The sequence below is a fragment of the Cyprinodon tularosa genome, unplaced genomic scaffold, assembly GCF_016077235.1.
Source record: "Cyprinodon tularosa strain WSP-4 unplaced genomic scaffold, ASM1607723v1 ctg113, whole genome shotgun sequence".
NCBI classification, from domain to species: Eukaryota; Metazoa; Chordata; class Actinopteri; order Cyprinodontiformes; family Cyprinodontidae; genus Cyprinodon; species Cyprinodon tularosa.
Genome location: NW_024037926.1, coordinates 231115 through 255338, shown reverse-complemented (window position 1 = coordinate 255338; position 24224 = coordinate 231115). Strand labels below are relative to the sequence as shown.

General features: G+C 35.4%; 1 protein-coding gene across 1 annotated transcript in view; it reads right to left on the bottom strand.

The window, feature by feature from the left end:
- The window catches only part of LOC119794391 (astrotactin-2-like), a 425475-nt gene that overhangs the window by 188683 nt on the left and 212568 nt on the right, over nucleotides 1-24224 (bottom strand). Inside the window, exons 8-10 of the mRNA XM_038301931.1 lie at nucleotides 12290-12374; nucleotides 9614-9688; nucleotides 6359-6496 (exon numbers count right to left, since the gene is read on the bottom strand). Of these exons, the coding sequence (XP_038157859.1) occupies nucleotides 6359-6496; nucleotides 9614-9688; nucleotides 12290-12374 (298 nt within the window). The remainder of the gene's footprint in view (nucleotides 1-6358; nucleotides 6497-9613; nucleotides 9689-12289; nucleotides 12375-24224) is intronic.

The window sequence follows — 24224 nt, the reverse complement described above, 5'->3', positions numbered from 1 at the left end:
GTTTTATTTCTTCCTATTTTCTTCAATCTTAATGATTTTGAAAAGCAAAGTTAAAAATTTTTGAAACCAAGGAAATGTAAGGGAGTGAGACAGGAGGTGTACCTCCAGTGAAAGTAAGACTGCAGGTAAATCAAAGAACCCAATGCAGTGGTGTTGCAAAAATTCTCACAGAAAGATTTCAAAGTCCTCATGAGCAATAACACAATTTTTTCTGAGATGGCCAGTGGTGCTCTGATCAGTGACGCTGTTTTAATTTAAAATGCAGAGCAATGAAGGTGGAGATCAAAGGAAGTTATCCTTCATAATAAGATTATTTAATTTTATTATGGAACTACAAATCTGGAACCGCCCTTGATGTAATTTGTTAAGACCTGAACATTTTAGGCCAAAACCAAGCTCATAGAGAAGTGAGACTGAGACCAAGACCAAGATCGGTATTGAGACCTTCATACCTAGTTTTGACCTATTTTTTCAGAACTATTTTTTCATCATTTTGAAAGTCTAAATGCAATTTTAACTACATAAGTGGAAATTAAAATGTTTTAAAAAGAAAAAGTTAATAGAAACACCTTTTTTCATTTCTAAAAGGATTGAAAACATCAAGGATAGGCTGTCAAAAAAAGAGGCCTTTTGCTCTACCTAATCAAGATCAGTGCTCTTGGCACTTTGACTCCATTGCTTGACCCAACCTTATACTGGCTGCATCTAAACACAGCCTTAAAGTAATTGTTATTAATCTGCTTCCCTGCCTTTTCCACATGATGAATGACCACACGACACTGCCTAAAGTTAGAGCGCTGTTCCAGCATGATTACGGAGCCTGTTATTGGTCTGCCTCTGCTCTGATTAATGCTCTTATTCCCGCTCCACACAAATATGCTGACTCTCATCAAGCACCTTTGTAACCGAATGGATCACCTTTGCTTTGGAATGACGATAATCACAGAGTAAAAATGTATTTGGTCATAAAAAAGCTTGTAAAGGTAAATGATAAAGTGAAAAATGTTTCACAAGCTTCCTTATGACTATGTAACTGTAAAACATTTTAGGATCAAATTCAGTGAAAAATGGCTTATTGTTGTTTTTCAGCACCTGTGGTGACATATCCTTGGGCATTTGTTTTTTTTCTTACATTGATCAAGTTCCACAAGCTCATTAATCGCATCTTAAAATAACAGTAGCTCTTAAATTTTTTTTTTTTACAATTTCATACATAGGGAATGTTTTTTTTTGTGTCCCGTTATGCCAGCAGAGCTCTGGGAATAGATGTCCCAGAGCGGGATGATAGCCCAACAGCTTTGCTTTCACACGCAGGCCTTTATTGTTGTTGCCATAAGGTTCTGCTTGATATTTGTATATTAAACTTTATTGAAAATTATTTATGGAGTAAAATAATATACAACAGACATGGAAACAGAGGAGAGAAAGAAAGAGAGAGAGACAGGAAAGAGTACATGGAAGAAAAAGAAAAGGCAACTTCTATGTCATCACAAATAAAGTTTGAGACATTCAGCATATAGGTAATAAAAAACATGTATAATATATAATATTTTTGTTATTTTTGTTAATCCCTGCAATTATTACACACTTTAACTTTAAAATGTAGAAAACAATGATAACTAAACTAAAAATGATTACCTGGGGACAACATTGACTGTGTTTACTCTCCCTTAATCTGCTTAACCATGATTAGTGGCAGTTAAATGACTTTAAAAAGATTCTCACAGTAAGAATCTATCACAAGAACAAACTGTATTTAAAGATTGTTTTTGTCTTTGAAGCTTTAATCTAAGACATATCATTCGGGAACAAGGTGTTCTTTGTGTTTCTGACTGATGGATTTTAAGCAATAAAAGTCTGAGATCTCTTTACGTCATAAGTCTGAAATGCAGTTACATATTTCATTGTCCAATCCATTAATCTGAACGATAAATAAATACAGGCCATGCAGGAACACTTTTGTCTCTTACAATTTTAGTTCTCTGTATCACGTGTAAAACATCTCAAAGGATAATGGCTGTACGCTTAAAAAGCATTAGTGAGATTGAGATATGTCCTTTTAAAAGCTCCAGATGCAGTGCCTTTTTACACTCACCACAAGAGCCCATCTTTCGTGACTAACTGTCGACATAAATGTGCAGATAAACATTTTGGAGAGCATCAGACTGAATCACCATGAGCTCCCATGAGACTTATTCCTGCAAAAAAATACTTTGGATAATAAGCTAGCTGCATTATTCATGACAATCTGACAGATCTGCCTCACAGTTACAGGGACTAATCATCACTTTAATACAGAACATTAAGTTAGTAATCCATATGAAAGTCATATATTGAGCAATTTTATCCACATAGCACAGTGTACAAAAAATTTCTTGCATTGATGATTTTGGATGTTTTCTATTTTCATTCCCAAATTCTAATACTCCACTCTAAATGACTCTAGTTTTACAACCAAGAACAAGAGCAACATCCTAAGAAAGATGAATTGTTAAGCTGCAGTATGTCGCAAAAAAAAAGGATTCTACAAACATTTCCCATGTGATATAAGGGATAAAAATAGCTTTCTTTCCTGAAGGCATGCTCTACTGACAGCCGGTGCTGTAACCTAAACAGATCCATTTATCAAATAAAATAAATCCAAACTTTGAAACCATCTGCTAAGGTGTTTTTCAGTAGTAACTGGAACTGTGACCTAAGTTTTATGCACCGTGCATACCTGATTGTCAGAATATATAAAGGCAATAAGAAACCTACCTAACCATCAAAGCGATAGCTTACATAAATTATTTCCTTCATGGTTTAATGGGGAGACTAATTTTTCATGAGTTCTATGAGTTTATAAATATGAAGAACCTGAATGGATCCCTGCGTGTCCAAAGTAGTGTTTGTTTTTAGCTGCTTTACATTATGTCCTCATTTTGCAGCTCACCATTTCTGTTAGTAACTTATCTCAAAGCAAATGAAAGACCTAGGATAATTAATCTAGAGGCATACCATAATCCTATTTACTGTACATCAGAGGCATACAACATCCCTGGGCTTCAGGGCTCCTTAGGCAGTTTTATTAAGCCTCTAAAAAGTTTGCATTTATACAGCAAAGTAGGAAATTGCCTACATGGGAAACTTTGATACCAATTAGAAAACCACTGTCCCTTTTTATTACTCTAATTTTTATATTACCGTACATATTTAGCTTACAATCCCTGCATAAAGTACGATATATGTTCACAATAATAAATCAATTAGTCATGATTTATGCCCAAATAAAGGCAACCCAATCTGGTGAAGATGATTTGCTGAAGTTTAAACAGACTATAAAAATTGAGAAGAAAATGGATTTGAAATGATTTAAAATGTGATATGACTGCTGGTGCCAGACAGTGTTGTTTTCATCAACGATGACAAAATCATTTCGTTGTCACACCTTTTTTTCGTGACAATTATGAAAAACTATGAGCTAAACATGAAACTTTGATGACTAAAACATGTCTAGTAATAGGTTTGAGTTTTGAGACGAGACTAAATAAAGATTAGCGGATGGTCGGTCAGACGTTTAGAATGAATCATTGTGCTGTAATCAGCTAAGCAGTATCAGTCCTGCTGCTGGGTCTTGTTTGATCACGCAGCATATCTGCCGTGCAGCTTTGAACATGCTGCAGGAGCACAGATGAACCATGGCAGCAGCCGCAGGGTCTGAAAAAATAACCCCAAATGGTCTGATACTGAGCGCTCAACTCTGACAAACTGCTCTCGCTACTTTATCAACTATACAGGGCTGATCATCCTCTGCCAAGCTTAAAAAATTCCTTTACTACTGTATCAATATTTTATTTCTTCCACCTCACAAGAGGTGATACTACATATTCTTGCATTGTTACCAAATAAATTTTTATCAAAATAAAATATTTCATTGCATTCTCTTTATTTTTGGATAAAGATCCAGGTGAAAAGGTACATAGATCTTTGAATAATTCTATATTCATTAAATTTAGGTCTGGATTGCCATGGCATTATAAGGCATTTATGTAGTTTCTCTCTTTATCTCCTTATAGAAAGTAGAAAGAAGAATGTTTTTGTTTTTTTCTTTTTTGGAGTAATGATGATTCTATTGATCTGTGTGTAATGCATAATTCAGAGTAGATCAGGGAGTGTTTTCTTTGTGATGGAAACCTTGTATGTCTAAAAACACTTCTTTTTTGAACATTTTGTTAGCTTGTCTGTCTGCTATATTAACCAATAGGACGTGTTGAACTAGATCTGCTATTTTCTCAATTTTTGTAAGACACTTTTTTTATAAAGTAGGGCATTAATTCTTAAAAAAATTATTTGAATTCTAAAAATCTAAGTTTTCTGCCCAACACCAATGATGAACTGCACAGCAGAATTCTATACCCAGCAATTGTATCTAGGCTAGAGCTGACAGTCTGGTAAAAAATCAGGTTGTTATTCGAAATTGTAAAGGTGAATTTTCTTTACAACATAAAACTAGACTAAAACCTTTTTTCAGTTTTGGTCGACTAAACCAACTAAAACTATCAAGTATCCTAAGGACTAAAATGTGTCATATATATTCAAATCCATGCATCAAGGGGTTAATGTGAAGGTGCATTGACACCAAAGGCCATTCCAGCACCTTTAGCATTCAATGTATATGTTTTATATAAATTTATATAAGATATATATATCTTTAATATAAACGACTAGGCTTTTTTTTTTTTTTTTACAATTATGCTGAATGACAAAAATACATTTTATTTTAACAATTTATTATCCCATCTGTATTGACTAAATAACAAAAAACTAATCTTTTCTTACACACTATTAAACTTCTACATATTTGGTGTAAAACTATCATTAGACGAAAATGGTATGCCGCTCTGGTATGCTGTCACAATATTCGGGCCTTTTGTTTCAATAAAATTTATGCTAGTTATGATATAAATCTCTGTTTTCAAAGTTTTCAACAATCATTGCTGGGAGAAACTTTCTGCTGTTAGCGATGCTTTCCTCTGGTTGGTTCTGGTTGCTCTCAGAGCAAGGTTAAAACAGCTCAATGAAGTGCATTAACTCAGTAAAGATTTAATCTACTGTACTTATGGGTAGAAAGTCTTTTACTGTCATGTTACAAATGTTTTGCGTAGTTCCCTCTACTTTCCTATCATCACATCCTCGCTCTCTAAGCACAGCAGAGACGTTGATGCTGCTCTGCCATGCAGCACATTTAAATAAGCTCTGACTAGGTGATAGCTAAGGTAGTTTATCACCTATTTATATTTTCAAACAGAAACGCATATTGCACATTCGGAATCTGCATTAATCAGTTCATATAAGTACAGACCTGAGTCTGGATTATTTGTTTCTTTCCTAGCATGCATCTGCTCCAGCATTACTTCCCTTGCAAATACCAGTAAGGATCCAATCCAGAATCCACAGTAACATCCTCTACTGCAGTGTTTCCCAACCTTTTTTGACTTGTGTACCCCTTTGTGAATTTAGTCTTAACATGAGTACCCCTCTCTGTCAAAAGTATTGATGATTGTCCAAAAGTGGAATGCACAATAACTGATTATAAAATAAAAACTATTTTACATAACATTTATTCTTAAGCATTTTGGCTTTCCATCTCAAATGAAAAAGAAAAATACAAACATGTTGCCTGAAAGTTAGTAAGGAATCAAAATAAAAACAAAATATCATATTATAAACCTGTATTTATAAAACTGGATCTCCTCTGAGTAACTCTTTTAATCACATTTAAACTCGAGGAATTGGGAACAAAATACAGAACAAAAAATAGAGTCTGACTGATTAATTAGTTTTACTTTGTTTTCATCAAGACACCTGAGCTGCAGGCGAACTCCAGCATTTAAGAAAAATTGACCGTTTAGTTGATAAAACCTTTTTTAATTGTTCTATTTGGTCCTCAGAAAACAAAACAGATCCCAGCCCTATTTCATTTACTACATAAGAAATGAAATATTTGTATTTACCCCTTGCAATGCACTCGTGGACTACTAAGGGTTGGAGTACCCCCGGTAGGGAGTCACTGCTCTAGTGGAGGGCAGGAATGCCCCAACACTGAAAGTAACTTCTTCTAAGCTCATGTTTTAGTATATTAGATAAACAGATTTTAATCTAAAAAAAACATTAAACTATTATTATTTGTAAGTAAATTAGTTGTTTATTTCCCTAATTAGCACAGTAAACTGTTTAGTTTTTGCCTAATCTCTTGGTGAAATAAATTAATTTATAAAATAACTGCCTCAGCCCCTAAGAAAGGGGTCTGTAAACACAGATTCAAGTTGTTAGATTGCCTGTTTATATCCATTCCTGGTCTGAGCTGGTTCTGACTTACCTGACCTCTCCTGGATCTTCAGTAACCAGAACATCTGTCTTACAGCTGGCGATGGGGTTGATTGACAGTTCCACTGGTGGCACCACAAAGCTTTTGCTGACTGGCAGCCACAACCCTTGGCCCAAACTGTAGAAAGATCTGTACAAGTAAGAGAAACAAGTGCTTAAGTGACATTATAAGATCTGCACAGAATATAATGGCAAACAATAAATGTATGCTACATATTTGATACAGACATGTAAACTGGAATGTGGAAGAAATGGCTCGTATGAGGTATTCACAACTTCAGCATATCAAAGCATTTTGGCAAATCAAATGTTGTAGAAAAGTTTTTTGTGGTTCCTTCCTTTTTTAAAATGGCTGTGCATCAGGGCACAAGCAAGCTCCATAATGACCTGATTGAGTGAATGTGGAAATAAACTCCGAACTGTTACTAAACATCATTGTCTGACTCTACAGATATTCTTATGAAAGTCTGAAATTCCCATAAGGACACTTCCTCACCTTGAGCCATTACACATCTAACATTTATAAACTGTCCTGATTCTGGCCTGTTAGTCTGCACCTCTGTTGTCTGCTTCTGATCCTCTCGGTGCAAATCCTATTTAGATCATCGTTATCCCCTGCTTCTCCCCTGCCAACACACTAATCATACTTCCTCGCTCCACCTGTTCACCTGGCTTAATATACAGTACTGCTCTTTGGCTTGCAAAGAGTGCCAAATTATGAAAAGCATTAAGTGAGTAAATGCCCAGAGTTCCTCCCTTGCCTGCATAATCTCAATCTAATTTCTGTTCACTGGATTTTCCAGTTTTTCCTTGCTCACCTTGGCTTGTGATTTCTGGGCATCCACTTTGTTTCTGACTCCTGCTGCCTCCGCTCTAACCCCTAGATCTATCTCCCTGAATCCACCTCTCCATGTTCAACCTCACGTCTATGCCCTGACTACAGATTTAATCATTAACCTCGGATCCTGACACTTATTTCTGCACCTCTGACTTCGCCCACTTTATTTTTCCTGATCACCAATTCCTGTCAACTTCCTGAGTAGGAAACCTGAATTTTCCTCCCAGTGTGTCCTTATTGTGACTATGTTGGGTCGGATTTTAAGATTCACATTTACGTTCGTGAATCATGATATCACATTGCATTCACCAGCCAGTTATATTGAATGGCCGAAATTCATATATCAATTTTTATAGAATGTTTGTTTTGAGATGGGGCCCAGGCAGCATGTAAGAACTTGTCATTTGTGCCATATGTTGTTTTCAAAACAAAAACAAGGCTTTGTTGGGCTACTGTATAAAACCTCGAACTCAGTGCTATTCTTGACATTTTGAATTGAAAAAGCTAACTGGATGGTAGGCGAAACGTCTTCAAACTTGGAAACAAAGTCTAGTGGATTGTTTTTAATTTTCTTTTTTTTTTGGAATGACTATGACCTGGATGACTGAGAACCTCCAACAGCACTTGTCATTTGTGAAAAGCTATACAAGGTAATTGTATTTTTAAAAACAGTAGAGATTGGCAGATATTTAGATAGTATTGCTAGATATGTGTTGTTTTTGGATACATGCACTTATTTATCTTGAATTTGTCCTAAAACTTTATGCCATTTTCATGTCTATCACTCTCATATCATTCTAAATCGATAAATTGTTAATTTCAGTACCAAAAGGTGAAGTTTTGAGAAACATTAAATGGTTCATTAGCTTATTACTACACATATTTTACATAAATGGTACCGTTCAATTTAAAATAACAGGTTCGTATAAATACCCTTCAGTATGTTCTATTAAACACAGAAATGGTTTGGTATTTCTATTTTTTTCAATAAACTTCTCTTAGTCTCCTGGGGCGACAGTGGCGTCGGGTGTAAGAGTTTGCCCTAAAGGATTGATGGTTCAAGCCCCGGTCCCGACTTTCAGTGTCGTTGTGTCCTTGGGCAAGGCACTTCACCTGCATTGTGTATTGTATGGCAGCCTCGCTTCTGTCAGTGAACCCCAGGGCAGGTGTGGCGACAATGTAGCTTGCCTCCATCAGTGTGTGAATGGGTAAATGATTTAATGTGCTTTTGTCAAGTCTCCTGACTCTTACTATTTAGTCCTAAATCACATAAGTAAGTTTCAAACACCACAAACAAAATAAATATATAAAATTCCAATATTCTCAAAATCTAATTATTTATATAGACCTCTATGCAATACTTGACAGTTCAAAAGAGTTAAAAATCTATTCTTTGAGAATATGTGGTTTATGGAGAACACAAGATGCTTTAATGTCTCACTGTTGAGGCAGCTCTAGTTTTTACTGAAGCCCACCAAGTGTGAATCTAATCCCTGTTTCGATAAATCTCCTCTCTTGACTGACAGAGTTTGTTGTGGTAAAGATCCTCACAGTCTTCTCACTTCCTAAGACTCCTGCAGTTTTCCTTTTTACCGCTGGATCTTCATTACTTGCGTGTTTATCTGTGTTGGTGTGTTCAAGGCTGAGTGCATTTTGCAGAGCAACTGAACCAGCGTGTCTGGTTACTGCCTGGATTTCAGTGTATGCTACCTGATCACAAATATATTGTGGTGGTTTTACCAGTGCAGGCACAGAAAGTGAAGCAGATTTCTGGGCAGAACACAGATTGTGAATTTACTGCTTCAGTTCTTATAATGGACTCCACCTAAACAGCTATCTACAAGGTCAGAGTAAAGTGGACCGAGGCTCTAGTGACAAAGAATCCCTCCTACCTACATCAAGAAGGTCTAGAGAGCATGAAATAGAAGTTCGATTTCACAAAATGAGTACTTATCATCTTTTATAGAGTCCAGCGACTTCTTTTTTTTTTCTTTTGCGTGGAGGGGAGGGGGGTTACAAAATAAGGAGCTAGGCAACAAAGAATGGGTCCCTTGCCTTTAACACTTTGTGAAAAACGTCAAACACAATGACCCCATCAAGACTGGGGCGAGAAACAAAAAATGGCAGTAAAAGCATTTGACATGAGTCCTTCCACAAGTTTTCCTTGGGCTATTCTGCAAAAACACAAAAAAACCCTCTGGCAAGGCTTTACTCCAGCATGAGGTGTCTTTCTTTGTCAGTACAGCTGTATTCATATGCATCTGTGAACTACTTATCTGTATGCTCTGTGACACACATGCAACTCACATGTGAATTCATGTCAAGAGAATGGCAGTCACTCCTCTACAGACTCACAGATGGCTAGCACAAGTCGTATGATCAAAAAATGCATCGAGGCGTAGGACTCACCTGAAGATTCTCTCTGGGGCCTGCTCTCCTGTGACTAGATCATACCCTTTCTCCAAGTTAGCATATGGCCAAGGACTTAGGAGAGGAGACAAAAAAAAAGACAGAGATTATTTCTTTTAGTTTCACAGTATGTCTAAGCTGGATCATTTAACAGTTATTTAAGCACCTTAATTCAGTATAACTTACATTATGGAAAATCTTGAAGCTTTAAAAATGTTATTGTCTTGCAGTTCAATTACTGAGAGTAAATTAGTTACATCATTATTTCAAAGTATTTACAGTAAATTTCATCTTACACCCACCTGATACTAGATTGACTGACGGGACTGTATTTATACCCCAACACATGGCAGATTTCAGCATGATGGTGAGCCATTTAAATGCACACCAATAGCAAAGCAGACAGTGGTACTTTTAATTACTACTGTGATAACTGTGTATAGTTCATTAGACGGTTTGTAAAAAATACATTCATATAATATGTTTCAAACCACAATAAAGATCTTAAAAGAACAATGTATTTGAGTTTTTTTTTTTTTTTTTTACAATACGACTTGGAATTATGGGTAATCCACCTTCAGTCCAGTGGATTTCTGTAAATAAGAACACACAACTGGTCCAAACTTTATTTCCAGTAGCCGACCAGCTATATGAGTACTGCAATCAGTAAAATCTAGAATACACAGTTGGTTTTTTTTAGTATAATAACCAGGTACATTTTAGATATCAGATAATGTTTTCAGTCAAAGTGTAATTTATGAAAGGCCATGTCATGCTTTCAGCTAGAAATAGTTTATACGGTGTTATAACATCTTTAGACTATGCACAGTGTAAATTTGGAAATTTAGTCTCCATTTTCTACATTTTGAGGTGGAATGTAGCTAACTTTTTGTCTTCATTACAACACCACTTTTGTTGTTGTTCTGATATTTTTTAAGTGAGAAAGTCCACCTAAAACATTCACTGTGCAGTCAGTTCATCAACAATATCCTGCCTTTAAGGATTAATTTGCTGTTTGAGCCACAGAGACCCCCACATAGCGGCTGTGTGCTGTCACAAGGAATCCCCAGCAGCAGCTGACTCGGGCCCGTTCGCCTCTTGGGGGTTTATCTATTTTTCGTTGCAGCTGGAAGTAGATATCCAAATTTTTCAGTTATATGGTACAAACTGCAAACACCAGAATAATAAAAAAAATATATTTTGCCAGCATGTTTTGAAATTTTAAGTTAATTTAGACACTAATAAACAGTTTCAGGGGACTGATAATAGCTCTCTGCATCAGCAGTGCATTCTGTCCCCCTGCCAGGTCACGGATTAGCTTTTCTGATTGGTTGATAATGGTTCTGTATAAACAGAATGAGTAATTTTGGGAGGCATTTGGTTGCCCTTTATTTTATTTCGGGATATCACGGTTAATTTGTTTAAATACAAATTCACAATGCTTTGTTCAGATATGTAACAGATATTCTGTTTCAAAATGTATCTGTGTTTATCTAACATAACAAAGTTCCCCAATTCATATTGGTTTAACATACAAAACCCCAATAAAAAGGTAAATTTTTAATCTGTATATATCTGAAAGTTGAAATCTTGGCCAATATTCTCAATGTGAAATGATGGAAGGCACTTTATAAATCAACACACTGACAACTAGTAATTCTGTAAGGTTTATTGTCTTTCTTGTAGTTTTGTTGAAACTTAATATTCTAAATTGGGACACTACCAAAACCTCAGGCATTATAAAGATGATTTGTTATGCTGATGATCCATTATTAAAGAACATTTGATTAAGAACCCTGAATGCATTAAACATGTTCCTCACAAACTGTTGTGATAGCCTGACAAATAATTTCCATAATGAGTTTAATATATTATCAAAAATACAAGGTTTAAATCCCTAGGGGGAGCAAGATAATAGTCGATGTTCTGGATTTAAATTAAACTGTAAAGCCTCTTTAAGTATAGTTATTATACATTTGATGTCAAGCAAAGCTGGAAAAATGTGCCGATTGACTGAGAAATGCTGATCATTTTCGACCAAGGTCAGAGAATAGGCCTTCCTATATTTCCATCTGGTTACCTTTTAGAGAGCTTCTTTCTATCTCATTCTTCATATCCTACCCTGTTGATTATGCAATTACACGCTACAACGTCCTTCCTACATTTTTGCAAGTTTGTCTCATTCTTAATGATGAATTTCAAAACTTTAGTTATGCCCTAAAATGTTTTATTTCATTACCTAAAAGTTCTTACATTCCTAAATACACTCTGAAAGTGTAGATCCATCTTGAAATCATATATATATATATATATATATATATATATATATATATATATATATATATATATATATATATATATATATATATATATATATATATATATATATATATATATATGTATGTCTATATATATATATATATATATATATAGACATACATATATATATATATATATATATAGACATACATATATATATATAGACATACATATATATATATATATATATAGACATACATATATATATATATATATATATATACATACATATATATATATATATATATATATATATATATATATATATATATATATATATATATATATATATATATATATATAATATATATATATATATATATTCAGCTGTGAGTGAAACAAGTAAAGAGGTCTTACCCTTCACTGCGACTCCAGTCACTGCGAACACAAAGGTGTTTATGGTCAGGGTCAGGAGAATAACCCTCATGACAGCTACATTCTCCTGGGGAACAAAACAAGGGGAAAGAAAAAAGGCAAACTTTACCTTTTCTTACTGAGGGAACACATTACCATTTCATATGTTTAAGCTTCTTCCTTCATTTAAGATGTATTAACTAACTTGTGCCGTCGTCATATAATTCTACAGCTAATTTTCTTCAGTGAGGTAAAGATAATGTACATAATGGAAGTAATCATATCAGTTTGACTCAGTAGAATTATTATTCTTATAAAGGATATTTTCAAAATAATAGCCAAATCTTAGTTTTCTTTCTGTGAAAACATATTGGTTCCATTCACAGTTTAACATTCACTACTACATCTCCCAGCAATGTTTTGTTTGATTTGCCAGTAAATGTTTCTTTTTTGTTTAAGTTGAGGCTTTTGTAAAATGTGTCATATTATTGTTTTACTTTAAAAAGCTTTAAAAAACTTTATAATTTAATTTTTAATGCAGAGGAAGACTGGAGAGATAAATAGCCCAAGCTGCTCTTGATCAACAGTAAAGTTTTAGCAGTCTGTGATAGTTAAGGGAGCCCTGCATCTGCTGGTGTTGCTCTGTTGTGTTTTAAGCCCCACAGGGTTCTCCTGCGGATACAATTTTATGAAGGACAGTTGCCCTCAACATCACAAGAAGAAACCATAAAATGTAACGCTGGTTTAATGATAATGGAATTCCCTAATTTTTCCCATAAACTCAGCTGACCTCAGTACAAGGGAGAAAGCATAAATTATGCATTTATTTAAAGGAAGAAAAGATACTCGAGACTGAAGAATGTGCCAAAGTCAATGAACAGGTTGAGTTCCTCCATGGCCACCTCCACAAAGCAGATCTTGATGCTCAATTCCTTTTATTTCTTCTTCTTTTTTTTTTTTTTTTTTTTTGCCGAAATAAGATTTTTATGAGGTGACTATTCATACTAGTAATTAAATATGACTGCCATCAGATATTTATGTAAACTCTTTACAACTCAAAAATGGCCCACATGTCCAGCAGAAGAATTTAGAAGCGCTGTTTATGGAATTACTGTAATGGATGTGATAGTTACTAGAAATGTTCAGTAAGGCTTTGCTAATAATGATGTAATAGTAGATTCCAGTCTCTGTCTTATAATAAAAACGACAGGCGGGAATATTATCAACCTATCCTCAAAAGATGAAGCAATGCAAGAAAAAAAGAGCACAACTATTAACAATTGCCATAGTGAACAAGCGACTGCCACTGCTCTAGAATGGTCTGTGAAGATGAGTTGTGAGAGACAAAACTATTAATTAGAAGCCAGAGGAAAATCTGACATGACCACTCAGACTGCCAGTGCTTTGAAAACTATGGGATATGTAGCTAATTTAGTTCTTTTTCCTTCTCTTCTGGCTTTTTTCCTACCAGAGGTCACCACAGCTAGTAATCTTTCTTAATCAAACCCTTTTTTCTGCATCTTTTTCTGTCACATCATCCTCATCATGTCCTCATTAATCCAATTTACTTCAACATAAATAATAAACATAACTGTGCCCATGAAATTGCCATGAAAAAGTCAGATTAGGGTTGCATGTCAGCAGAAGATCAGATTAGGGGTACTCCAAAAAAGTAAAAAAAACACTTTTTAAACTTTTTTTGGGAAGCGAAACATCTTTAAACTTGTAAATAAAGTCCAGTGGATTGTTTTTTTTTTTTTCAAATTATTTTGGAATGACTATGACCTGGATGACTGAGAATCTTCACCTGCAGATTGGGGGAGGTTTGTCCACTATGTGAAAGCCAAAATCATAATATAGTAGGTAGAGCAATTCATGCCAAAGGATCCAAAACTAAGTTACAATTAAATACATTACAGAGTGCTCCTCTTCACTAGAAAGGTATTTTTGAAAGTTTACATACAGTACCCTTCCGTTAAAGACAGAAAAAACAGCAGTGATAAATAGGAGAGATATAAAAATGGGAATAATGAAAGTGACTTTGAATATATACACATATGTATATATAATAATAAATAAAACAGTTAAACAAGCCTGATGGAACGTCTAACCTAAAAGTTTGTTGAGCAAAACTTGGAAGCAATCACTGAAATCAGGTGTTTTCTGTAATGTTCAGGAAATGTTCGGTAAGACTTCTGCACCTTTTGACAAGTAAATGTATATACATTTATATCACTATTTCATTAATGATGTTTTGTAATCAGCATAGGTTTTGCCTTCAACACATAAGGATATCTAAAGGATTCCTGCTGCTCTGGAAACTTTTTTTTTAAGTTTACTTTGATTCTTTATTGTCTTCTTTGTGTTGCAGTTGTGTTCTCTGTTTTCTTTCCCTCTCAAGTTAAGTAAGTTCATTTTATTTACAAGAAATTTCACAGAAGTTAAACATTTGAAGCTGTATAGCCGAAATACCTTTCCAAAGAAATTCCAATTCACTGAGATGCACCTGAATATATTTAAAAAGAGTGGCATGTGAAGCTTAAGAAGATGGATCACAGCAAAGGGATATTACACTGCCTCAAGGTTTTAAGACCACTCAGCAGTTTCTATACGTCTTTCAATCTTTCAAAGAGAGATGTCTCAAAGAAAAATGTGTGTTGTTTACTGTGGGTATAGTAAATTGCAAGTTATAAAACTGTGATAAAAAGTTATAAAACATTTTCTATGTGTCTGCATTGTTGGCCAATTATAAAGATTCTAATTCAACAATGCATTGGTAATAATATCTTTATAGCTGATGTTGCTTGGCCAAATTTAGCTGCCAAATGCAACTCTTAGGCAGATGGACTGACAATATGTAAACGAGATGCATCTCCTTAGCAGCTGTTACTCGCTCACAGACAAATAAATAAAGAATAAACCCGCCTCATACAGTAGCTTGATGGATGCCATTCTGAAATTTCAAGGTGTATTTTAGTGCAGACTGCCTCCCGGAATATTAATTGACAACACCATAAAATTAGTAGTTTAACAATTTACAGACTGCATTTACAAGTTTAAAAGTAAAGTGACCAAGAAAGGATTATGCATTAAAATGCTTATGTGGCTATTTGATGCAGTATAACCCTCTGAAGATTGCTTCTTTTAAAAATAAAAGGACATTAAATTTTCAATATAGTGGAAGATTTTTTTGCAGTTGCTATATTAAGCGTTATATATTAGAATAGTGCTGGGATTTAACAAACTAGGACCAGAAACATGGATTATTTGAGTAACTGGCTTAACGAGAAACTAAATACTGCACTTTGAACAGCAATCAAACTAAAGGCAATGCTTAACAGTCTTAGTACTAGAAATTATATTTCAAATGGCAGGCAAATACTGTATGTCTTGTTGCTAAATATATATGTCTACCAGAATACCACACAAAAAGTAGAAGTAGAAAACGCATTTTTCAATGCCTTTTTCAGTCATTCAAGAGTTCAAGTATTTTTTTTTTTTTTTTTTTTTTTAGAAATCTGGTGATCACAGTGATACAGTCATATTTTCCTGGCATTTTACAATTCAGTATTGCTTTTGAATAACCAAGTCTCACTGTTAGGAGAGGAGAGGAGGTTTTGCTTAACTTTCTATTCATTTTCTGTTCCAGTTGTTATTTCAACAGTAGTTTGATCTCTGACTGTTCTTTCTTTGCAGGGAATGACAAAAAATCAAACCAGTATCCCTGGATACCGACACGCCTGCTGCAAGTATTGCAGCTTTTAATTGCAGAGTTGCATACTATATAATGATGTAGCCTAATAAAATAAACAATTGCTTTTAAGAGAAACAAATGTAGTAATTTAGTGGAAAACTAGGTTTGGATAACAGCTGACTGATTGTGCAAGACTCCTAAATAAAGTCTGGAGCACTCGTAAAATTGGTTTGTACCTTAAAAAAGATTAGAAGTAGGAGAAAAATGATGAATGTGACAGTTTCTCCTTAATCTCTCATATGAACAATTTAAAAACACATTTGTTCATACGCAGTTTTTGCATAAGGCCAATGACTGCATACAGTACAAGCTGGTTGTTATGATTATAGATTTGCCTATAGTTATGGTCTTTCTAGAATTATCAACTCTTGGTATTTCAGCAATCAAATGTCTTCAAAAGGTTCTGAAATAGTTTAACTGTAATTCTAGGTATAAAGAAACAACATTGATTGAATCTTCTTATCATCAATTCAAAAACAAGAAGTGTGTGAAAAACAAAATACAACCCCTCCGAAAACATAGTTTGTAAAACACAGAAACACATGGGTTTAAATTGGGTTTATTTCATTTTTGTCACAGTGGAATATAGTAGTTAAGCATAGTAAACCTCTAGAAGTACATGTTCAGTACTTGTTCAGTACTGTAGATGTAGGCAGAAGAGATGCCAAGGGACCAGTTTCATACATCTTCCCCACCTTGGTTCTGATGAGGTGCACTAGCCTGAAAGCACGTTGCTGCTCTAATCTGAAACAGACCTTGCAAGTAATCAGCAAAGTGGGTCTCTTTCTCCACTGCAAACACATTTAGGTTAGGATCAAGCAATTAACAAGAAGATTTATGCCTGGCTGATTACACAGCCTGCTGAGTTAACCTTTAAACAAAGGCAGGAGCATGTGTCAGGCGTGTCAGTCTCTGCATAGAAAAGACTGTTCAGGTGCATAAAAAATAACATTGTGGCCGGGAGGAAAATCTTAATTTATTTTATGCAAAGCTCACATAAACAGAATAAGACTGATGTTAGTTCATACTTATTCTTTGTGCTGTTATTTATTATAGACGCCATTTAAAAATGTTCCCGAGATGTAAAAACACCATAGATTTGAGGATAAGTAAACTGCTCAAGCTCTCTAACAGCTACACTTTCTTTAGGACAAAATCAAATACATCAGATGATAAGAGCCACCTTTTTTGATTGCATTGTTCACTTTGTGATGCCAAAATGATAATATATGATTTGTTTTGAGTTTCTTTTTGAACATATTGAACATGTATCAGAACACATCTCTGTTAGATGTTCTTAACTACTTTGTTAGTCAATTAATTAAGATGATTTATCCCCACTTTAAGGGCAATAGTCAAGTAATGTATATATGATGATTGAGAGAGACATAGATCTGTGGGCAGCACAATTGTTTAACAAAGTTCACTGATCTGCATTAGTGCACATTCCAAAATCATTGAACTTAGGCCAATTACTATGGATTTCCCCTGATCTTTCTTAACAGACTAATCTAGTAAAGAAAAAAAACAACTGCAGTACAATACACCAAATTAGTAAATCAGCTTCCTTGATTAGACAGGTATAAGTTTAGACATTAAAAAACAAACCTGAGCTTCTTTCTATGTCATTTTTAGGGTTGTAAATTCTTAATGTAAAACATTTTTGAGAAAGTAATTCAGGTTTATAGCTGTTTAAAAATCAAATATTTTTACAATAACTGCTTCCTGTTAGCCAATTTATTCCCTTTTTTCTTCTTGGATAGTTAAGGTGCATTTTTCAGAAGGTTGCATAAAATGGTTTCGTCTATGGACTCTTAACAGATATGGTTGCCTGGTTAGAATGCATATTAGGTCTAATTTGGAGATAATCACCTGTAATTGAAATGGCCATTAGATGAGTAACATGGTGTAATTGTGCTTATCCAGACCATCTAAGAATCTAAGAAAATCAGTTTCCAGATAGTGGAGATGGAAATAGTTGTATACTTTAAACAGACTGATAAGATATTGCCAATAGGTTCAGTCTCCTTTTGTGGGCACCTTTTTTCAGTCTCTCACTTCAACTGCTCCTCTGCTCTAAATTAAGAGGCCAAAGCAGTTAAACAGAGGCGATCAATTGAGAGCACAAAGCAACTTGGTTACACATCATGCTGAAAATGATGTTCGTCACTCTAGTAATTTCTGTATCTCCTTCTGGCTCTGTGGATGATTTTCACATTTCAAGGTTCATATTGTTGGCAGAGAAAAGATTTATTGTTGTACAGATGCCTATCTGTGCTTGTAATAATATTTCCAGGAAGCAAAGTCATTCCTCTTAAAGACCTTGGGCGGATTCAATAAATGTGTTCCCTCCAAGAAGAGAGTGTATTTTAGCCCACAGGTATGTTATATGTTGAGAAGGCAGCCAAAGTATTTTTTTAGGTCACTTGAGTTTTACAAGTGCAGTAAACAAAAATACTCATATTTATCTTATACTATTTTATAATTTATATTACACAACCATAAACTGTATTGTAACAATTTTAAATGTATTATAACTTTTTCCTTTTCTTTTTTAAATTAAAAATCGAGAATAAAAAAAATATATGGTTTATTTGTATCCATCCTCCTGTATCGTTGCTTTGTAAAACCTCCTAATGTTGCAATTAAAATTACTTCTATATGCCATCTTTTAATATCTGGAAATAGAATTTTGATGATCCTTTTTAACAAATTACTGAAGCTCATCACATTTTACACACATATATATATATATATATATTTGTGAACATCACCTTTGTAGTTTTTTTACTTGGAGCAGTCATACCAGTTAAACACATCAATAAATGTTAATCAAGCATATTATTCCTATGTTATTATTCCATGTAACTCTAGATGTATGTTTACTTGGAAAAAAATTGAAAGCCTTTTGAGAAATCTATCTTTAAGCATTGCCCTGAATTTCAACCCAGATCAACTTTGTTGAACCTACAACAGAAAAGTATCCCTACATTCGTGACAGTGACATCTACATGTGTCACGGTGGGGATAGCTTGTTCAGGTTAAAGTGCATTGTTTATTTTTTTGCACACAGAAGGATTTTCATGTAGGCGAAAAGTTTAAGTCTGTCATCAGGTGATGGGGCATCTCGCTCTGTCACCTGCATGGCTGGCAGGAAACTACACACAAAGCTGAAAGATGACCATTCTTTTACAAAGACCAGATATTTTGAAAAGTAGTTAAATAGATATCCTGATAACAGTTTCAACCACTTAAGCTGTGAATCTGTGCAGCTTTACAAGTATTGCCACAGTCTTGTTTGTTACTGCTGTGATTTCTACTCTTTTACTGGCCATGTCTTGGTAGAGTCGCAGTTATGCCATATTCTTTTTATTTTTAGATCATAAACTCAAAATTGCACTGTGAGATGCCTAAAGCTTGGAATATGGTTATTATAACTTAAATCAGCTTTAAGCTTTTCCAATTAGCCATTTTTATCCCCAAACATTGTTTGCTTTCTGTTCTCTCACAAACTTCTAAGGGCTTCACGCACATTGACATTAATTAAATTACACACTGACTGAACTAATTAGGTAACATTTTAAAGTAGTTGTTTTTATGTTGGAACATCAACATAAAGGTAAGCTAATGTGTATAACAACTTAAAGTATTGTGTGGGAGACAATGTGTATCGTTTTCCTTCCGTTTGACAAATGTTCCATTTTGTGTTTTTCTCTTGGATCAAAATATGATTAAAACACATTACAGTGTTGTTGCAATGTGATTAGATGTAAAACAAAAAAGTCAAGAACTATGAAACTTTATTTAAGACACTGTTAAAAGGCAGTTTACTACAACTAAGTTTAAAACATTTAGGCCTTTGGAGATATAATACAATTTGTATTACTTCAGACATAGGCCAATTCAATTCTAAATTAATTTCCAAGTTTGTTTTAAAATTGATATTAATTTATAATTGTATATCCATAGTGTGTACTTAAAAAATAAAATGTGACAAAAGGGTTTCAGAGAGCAAAGGAAATGTATGTTTATTAAAATACAATTTAAGAAATTAAATATAACACAAAATTATTTAGAAATTAAAGTCCCAGTGAATCTTACTGAATTCAAATCTGTTTTTTAATTAACTACAATCAAAACCAAAGTCCTTCAACCTGATTATTGTTCAATTATTCTAACCAAAAGCATTATAATCTAATCTTATTGCCATACAACTACTTCAGGTTAATTTAAAATAACCTCATGTCAAACTATGTTATATATTCAAACATTTACATTTAAATAAAGTTTAACTAGTACATTAGACTTTATCTATTTAAATGTTTGAATAAATGAAATATTTTGACATGAGAATATTTTAAATTAACCAAAAGTAGTAGTAGATTTATCATTATCTCCCTTTTATCTCCTCTTTCTTTCTTTTCTCTTTTCTCCTTTTTTCAGTGTCAATATAATCTGTAATACTCACTGCATGAATAATAATAAAGCTATTTATATGCAGAAATCAAGCGGAACACTATAGCGATAGCCGTACTGCTCCACTTGTGAAAGCAGAATCTGTTGGGCCTTTTTTTGGCATCAAGACAATTATTCTTATTGTCTTATTGCCACATCACCAGACAGGACACTGTTACTACATACATACATACATACATACATACATACATACATACATACATACAGACAGACAGACAGACAGACAGACAGACAGACAGACAGACAGACAGACAGACAGACAGACAGACAGACAGACAGACAGACAGACAGACAGACAGACATAAAGTCTAATTAGTTCAAAACTAATCTAGGAAAATGCAGTTTGTTTCATATAGAGTCAATGCAGCTGAAAGGGATTCCTATTCATACATGCAAAATAGATATGTCGAATTCAAGCAAAATCAAACCATTTAATTGTAAATAAGAAATGATAAATTACAATATAATAATAAAAGTAAAAAGGATCTTCACATTCAAATTAAAATTAGCTGTAATGATAAAGTCTTTGATGCATAAACTAGGTTTTCAGGTTTTTTCAGGGTGTTCCATTATTAGGACTCTATCATAGGGTTAAAGAAAATGACCTAAATGTCTTAATTTTTAGATTAAGCGTATTGTGTTTTATTGACACTGTAAAAGAGCCAATAATATATCCTATTTCAAATTATAATGATTGAGGCATTATTTCCAGTGAGTATTATTTTTTTACATTCAGAAAAAAATGATGACATCAGTCATTCATTCTGGTCATCCTGGTTTAAAGGGATAGTTCGGGATTTTTGACATGAATCTGTATGGCATCCCCATCACCAGTGTCATGCAATCACACTGACTTACCCCTGGCAGCATCCTGTGAGCAGAGTTCTCGTCCAGCTTTGGTCAAGCCGAAAGTAGTCCGGCAGGTTTGCTAGACCCAGCGAAATAAAACGTTTCTCTTCCCAAAACATTATGTGTTCAAAAGAGTGATATTTTTGCATCCCAAAAACATTGTAGTGGAAAAAGTCACACGTCGTTATCACTTGGTCCTATTTTCTCTCTGTTCGTATCAGTGCGCGCGACACCATGACCTGACAGCTAGGGCCTACCTGTTTGATTCGCGATTGTTTACTACTGGGGAAGATGTCTGACTACAAGAGCGACGAGGAAAACATCGACTTCCACTTAGAGCCAAAGGGATATCTTTATGAACCCGAGTACACTGACGATGAACTTCGACAAATGGAGTTAGATCGGGCAGAAAGAGAGAGGGTGGACAGAGAAGTGATGGAAGCTGAAGCCAGAGCCGCAGGAGCCACAGCTGGAGCTGCGATATCCAGGGTGGCGCGCACTGATACGAACAGAGAGAAAATAGGACCAAGTGATAACGACGTGTGACTTTTTCCACTACAATGTTTTTGGGATGCAAAAATATCACTCTTTTGAACACATAATGTTTTGGGAAGAGAAACGTTTTATTTCGCTGGGTCTAGCAAACCTGCCGGACTACTTTCGGCTTGACCAAAGCTGGACGAGAACTCTGCTCACAGGATGCTGCCAGGGGTAAGTCAGTGTGATTGCATGACACTGGTGATGGGGATGCCATACAGATTCATGTCAAAAATCCCGAACTATCCCTTTAAGCAGAAAAAGACTGCATCATGCCTGTATTCTGACCTCCACGCTGGCAGGTGAGCTTTGGAGTGAATGTGAAGACACAGAAGATTGATTATTAAGTCACAGTGACACCAGGACAGGTAGTCAACTGTGCCTGGCAGCCAGTTTGACAATGAGGCATTATGGAGGCACATGATAGAGATGCTGGTAGAAAACCTACAGAAACACACCCTGGCTGCAGTTAGAGGCTTGAGTATGTATGTCTGCAGGTGAGCACTTAGAGAACTAGAGTAAGAGAGATGACCAACTTGATAGATATAAATGTCCGGCGATGTAATTACAGAATGTTTGTGAGGAGAACATTAAGGTTCCTGGTAAAGAACAGACACAAATGAACAACTGAAGCATTTTTCACATGCAACCATATGAAATGCATAGATCTCTTAATTTTGTTGCATGAACATTTCATTTAAAAATAAATATACTATCCTAATTCTGGCTTTAAATTTCCATCATGTAAAATACTGCATATATATATATATATATATATATATATATATATATATATATATATATATATATATATATATATATATATATATATATATATATATATATGCCAGATTTTTGTAACTATACAAAACAGGGAGTACAAGAATAAGAACTATAAAAGAAGCTGAAAGATTTGTATTTTACTGGAAACCAATGAGCTGACCTACGCCACAGCTACAGTGATCCTAGAGATGCTTGGCCATAAGATAAACACCACAGGCCACAAAGCAGAGCCCCCATGGAGAAGAAGGCTGGAAGCCAAGATCAAGGCAACACGAAGAGAGGTTAGTCAGCTCTGAGACAGACCTGCAGAAAGGTGTAGGGAAGAGGTTACCTAAGTACAACAAGCTGTCGATCCCTGAGGCTCTGGAAACTGCCAAACAAAGACTCGCCGCCCTGGCCACCCGCCTAAAGAGATACAAGGGAGAAGCAGAAGCCAGGAGAATAAACCAGGTGTTCTCCACCAACCCATCCAAAGTGTACTCACAGTGGCAGGGTAATTCAAGATCAGATCCACCCAGGGCTGAGACTGAACAGTACTGGAGAAACATATGGGAGAAGGAGGCATCCCACAACACCAATGCTCAGTGGCTAGAAGATCTAAGAACAGATCACAGCAATCTCCCAGAACAAGAACCAGTAACCATTACAACGGCAGATGTCCAAGAAAGAGCGGCAGGTATGAAGAGCTGGACAGCACCAGGCCCTGACATGATCCACACCTACTGGCTGAAAAAACTAACCGCACTTCATGCACGCCTCGCAGCACAAATGAACCAACTGCTGATGGATGGGACCCACCCAGAATGGCTAACCCAAGGACGGACAATCCTGATCATGAAGGATCCGCAGAAGGGAACAACCCCATCCAACTACCGGCCAATAACTTGCCTATGTACAACATGGAAGCTCCTGTCAGGCATCATAGCGGCTAAGATGAATAGGCACATGGCTCAATACATGCACCCTGCCCAGAAGGGAATAGGAAGCAACACCAGAGGAGCCAAGCACCAGCTACTAGTGGATAGAGCAGTCACCCGAGACTGTAAGACCAGGCAGACAAACCTGTGCACTGCCTGGATTGACTATAAGAAAGCCTATGACTCAATGCCACATACATGGATACTGGAATGCCTGGAAATGTACAAGATCAACAGGACTCTAATAGCCTTCATCAAGAACTCAATGAAGCTGTGGAAAACAAGTCTGGAAGCCAATGCAAAGCCAATAGCACAAGTCACCATCAAGTGCGGCATATACCAAGGCGATGCACTATCCCCGCTGCTGTTCTGCATAGGCCTTAACCCCCTCAGCCAGATCATCACAAAGACTGGCTACGGATACCAATTCCGAAGCGGAACAATCATCAGTCACCTCCTCTACATGGATGACATCAAGCTGTATGCCAGGAGTGAGCGAGACATCGACTCACTGATCCACACTACCAGGATCTACAGCAACGACATTGGGATGTCATTCGGACTGGACAAGTGCGGTCGCATGGTCTCAAAGAGAGGGAAGATGATCAGAACCGAGGGGGTT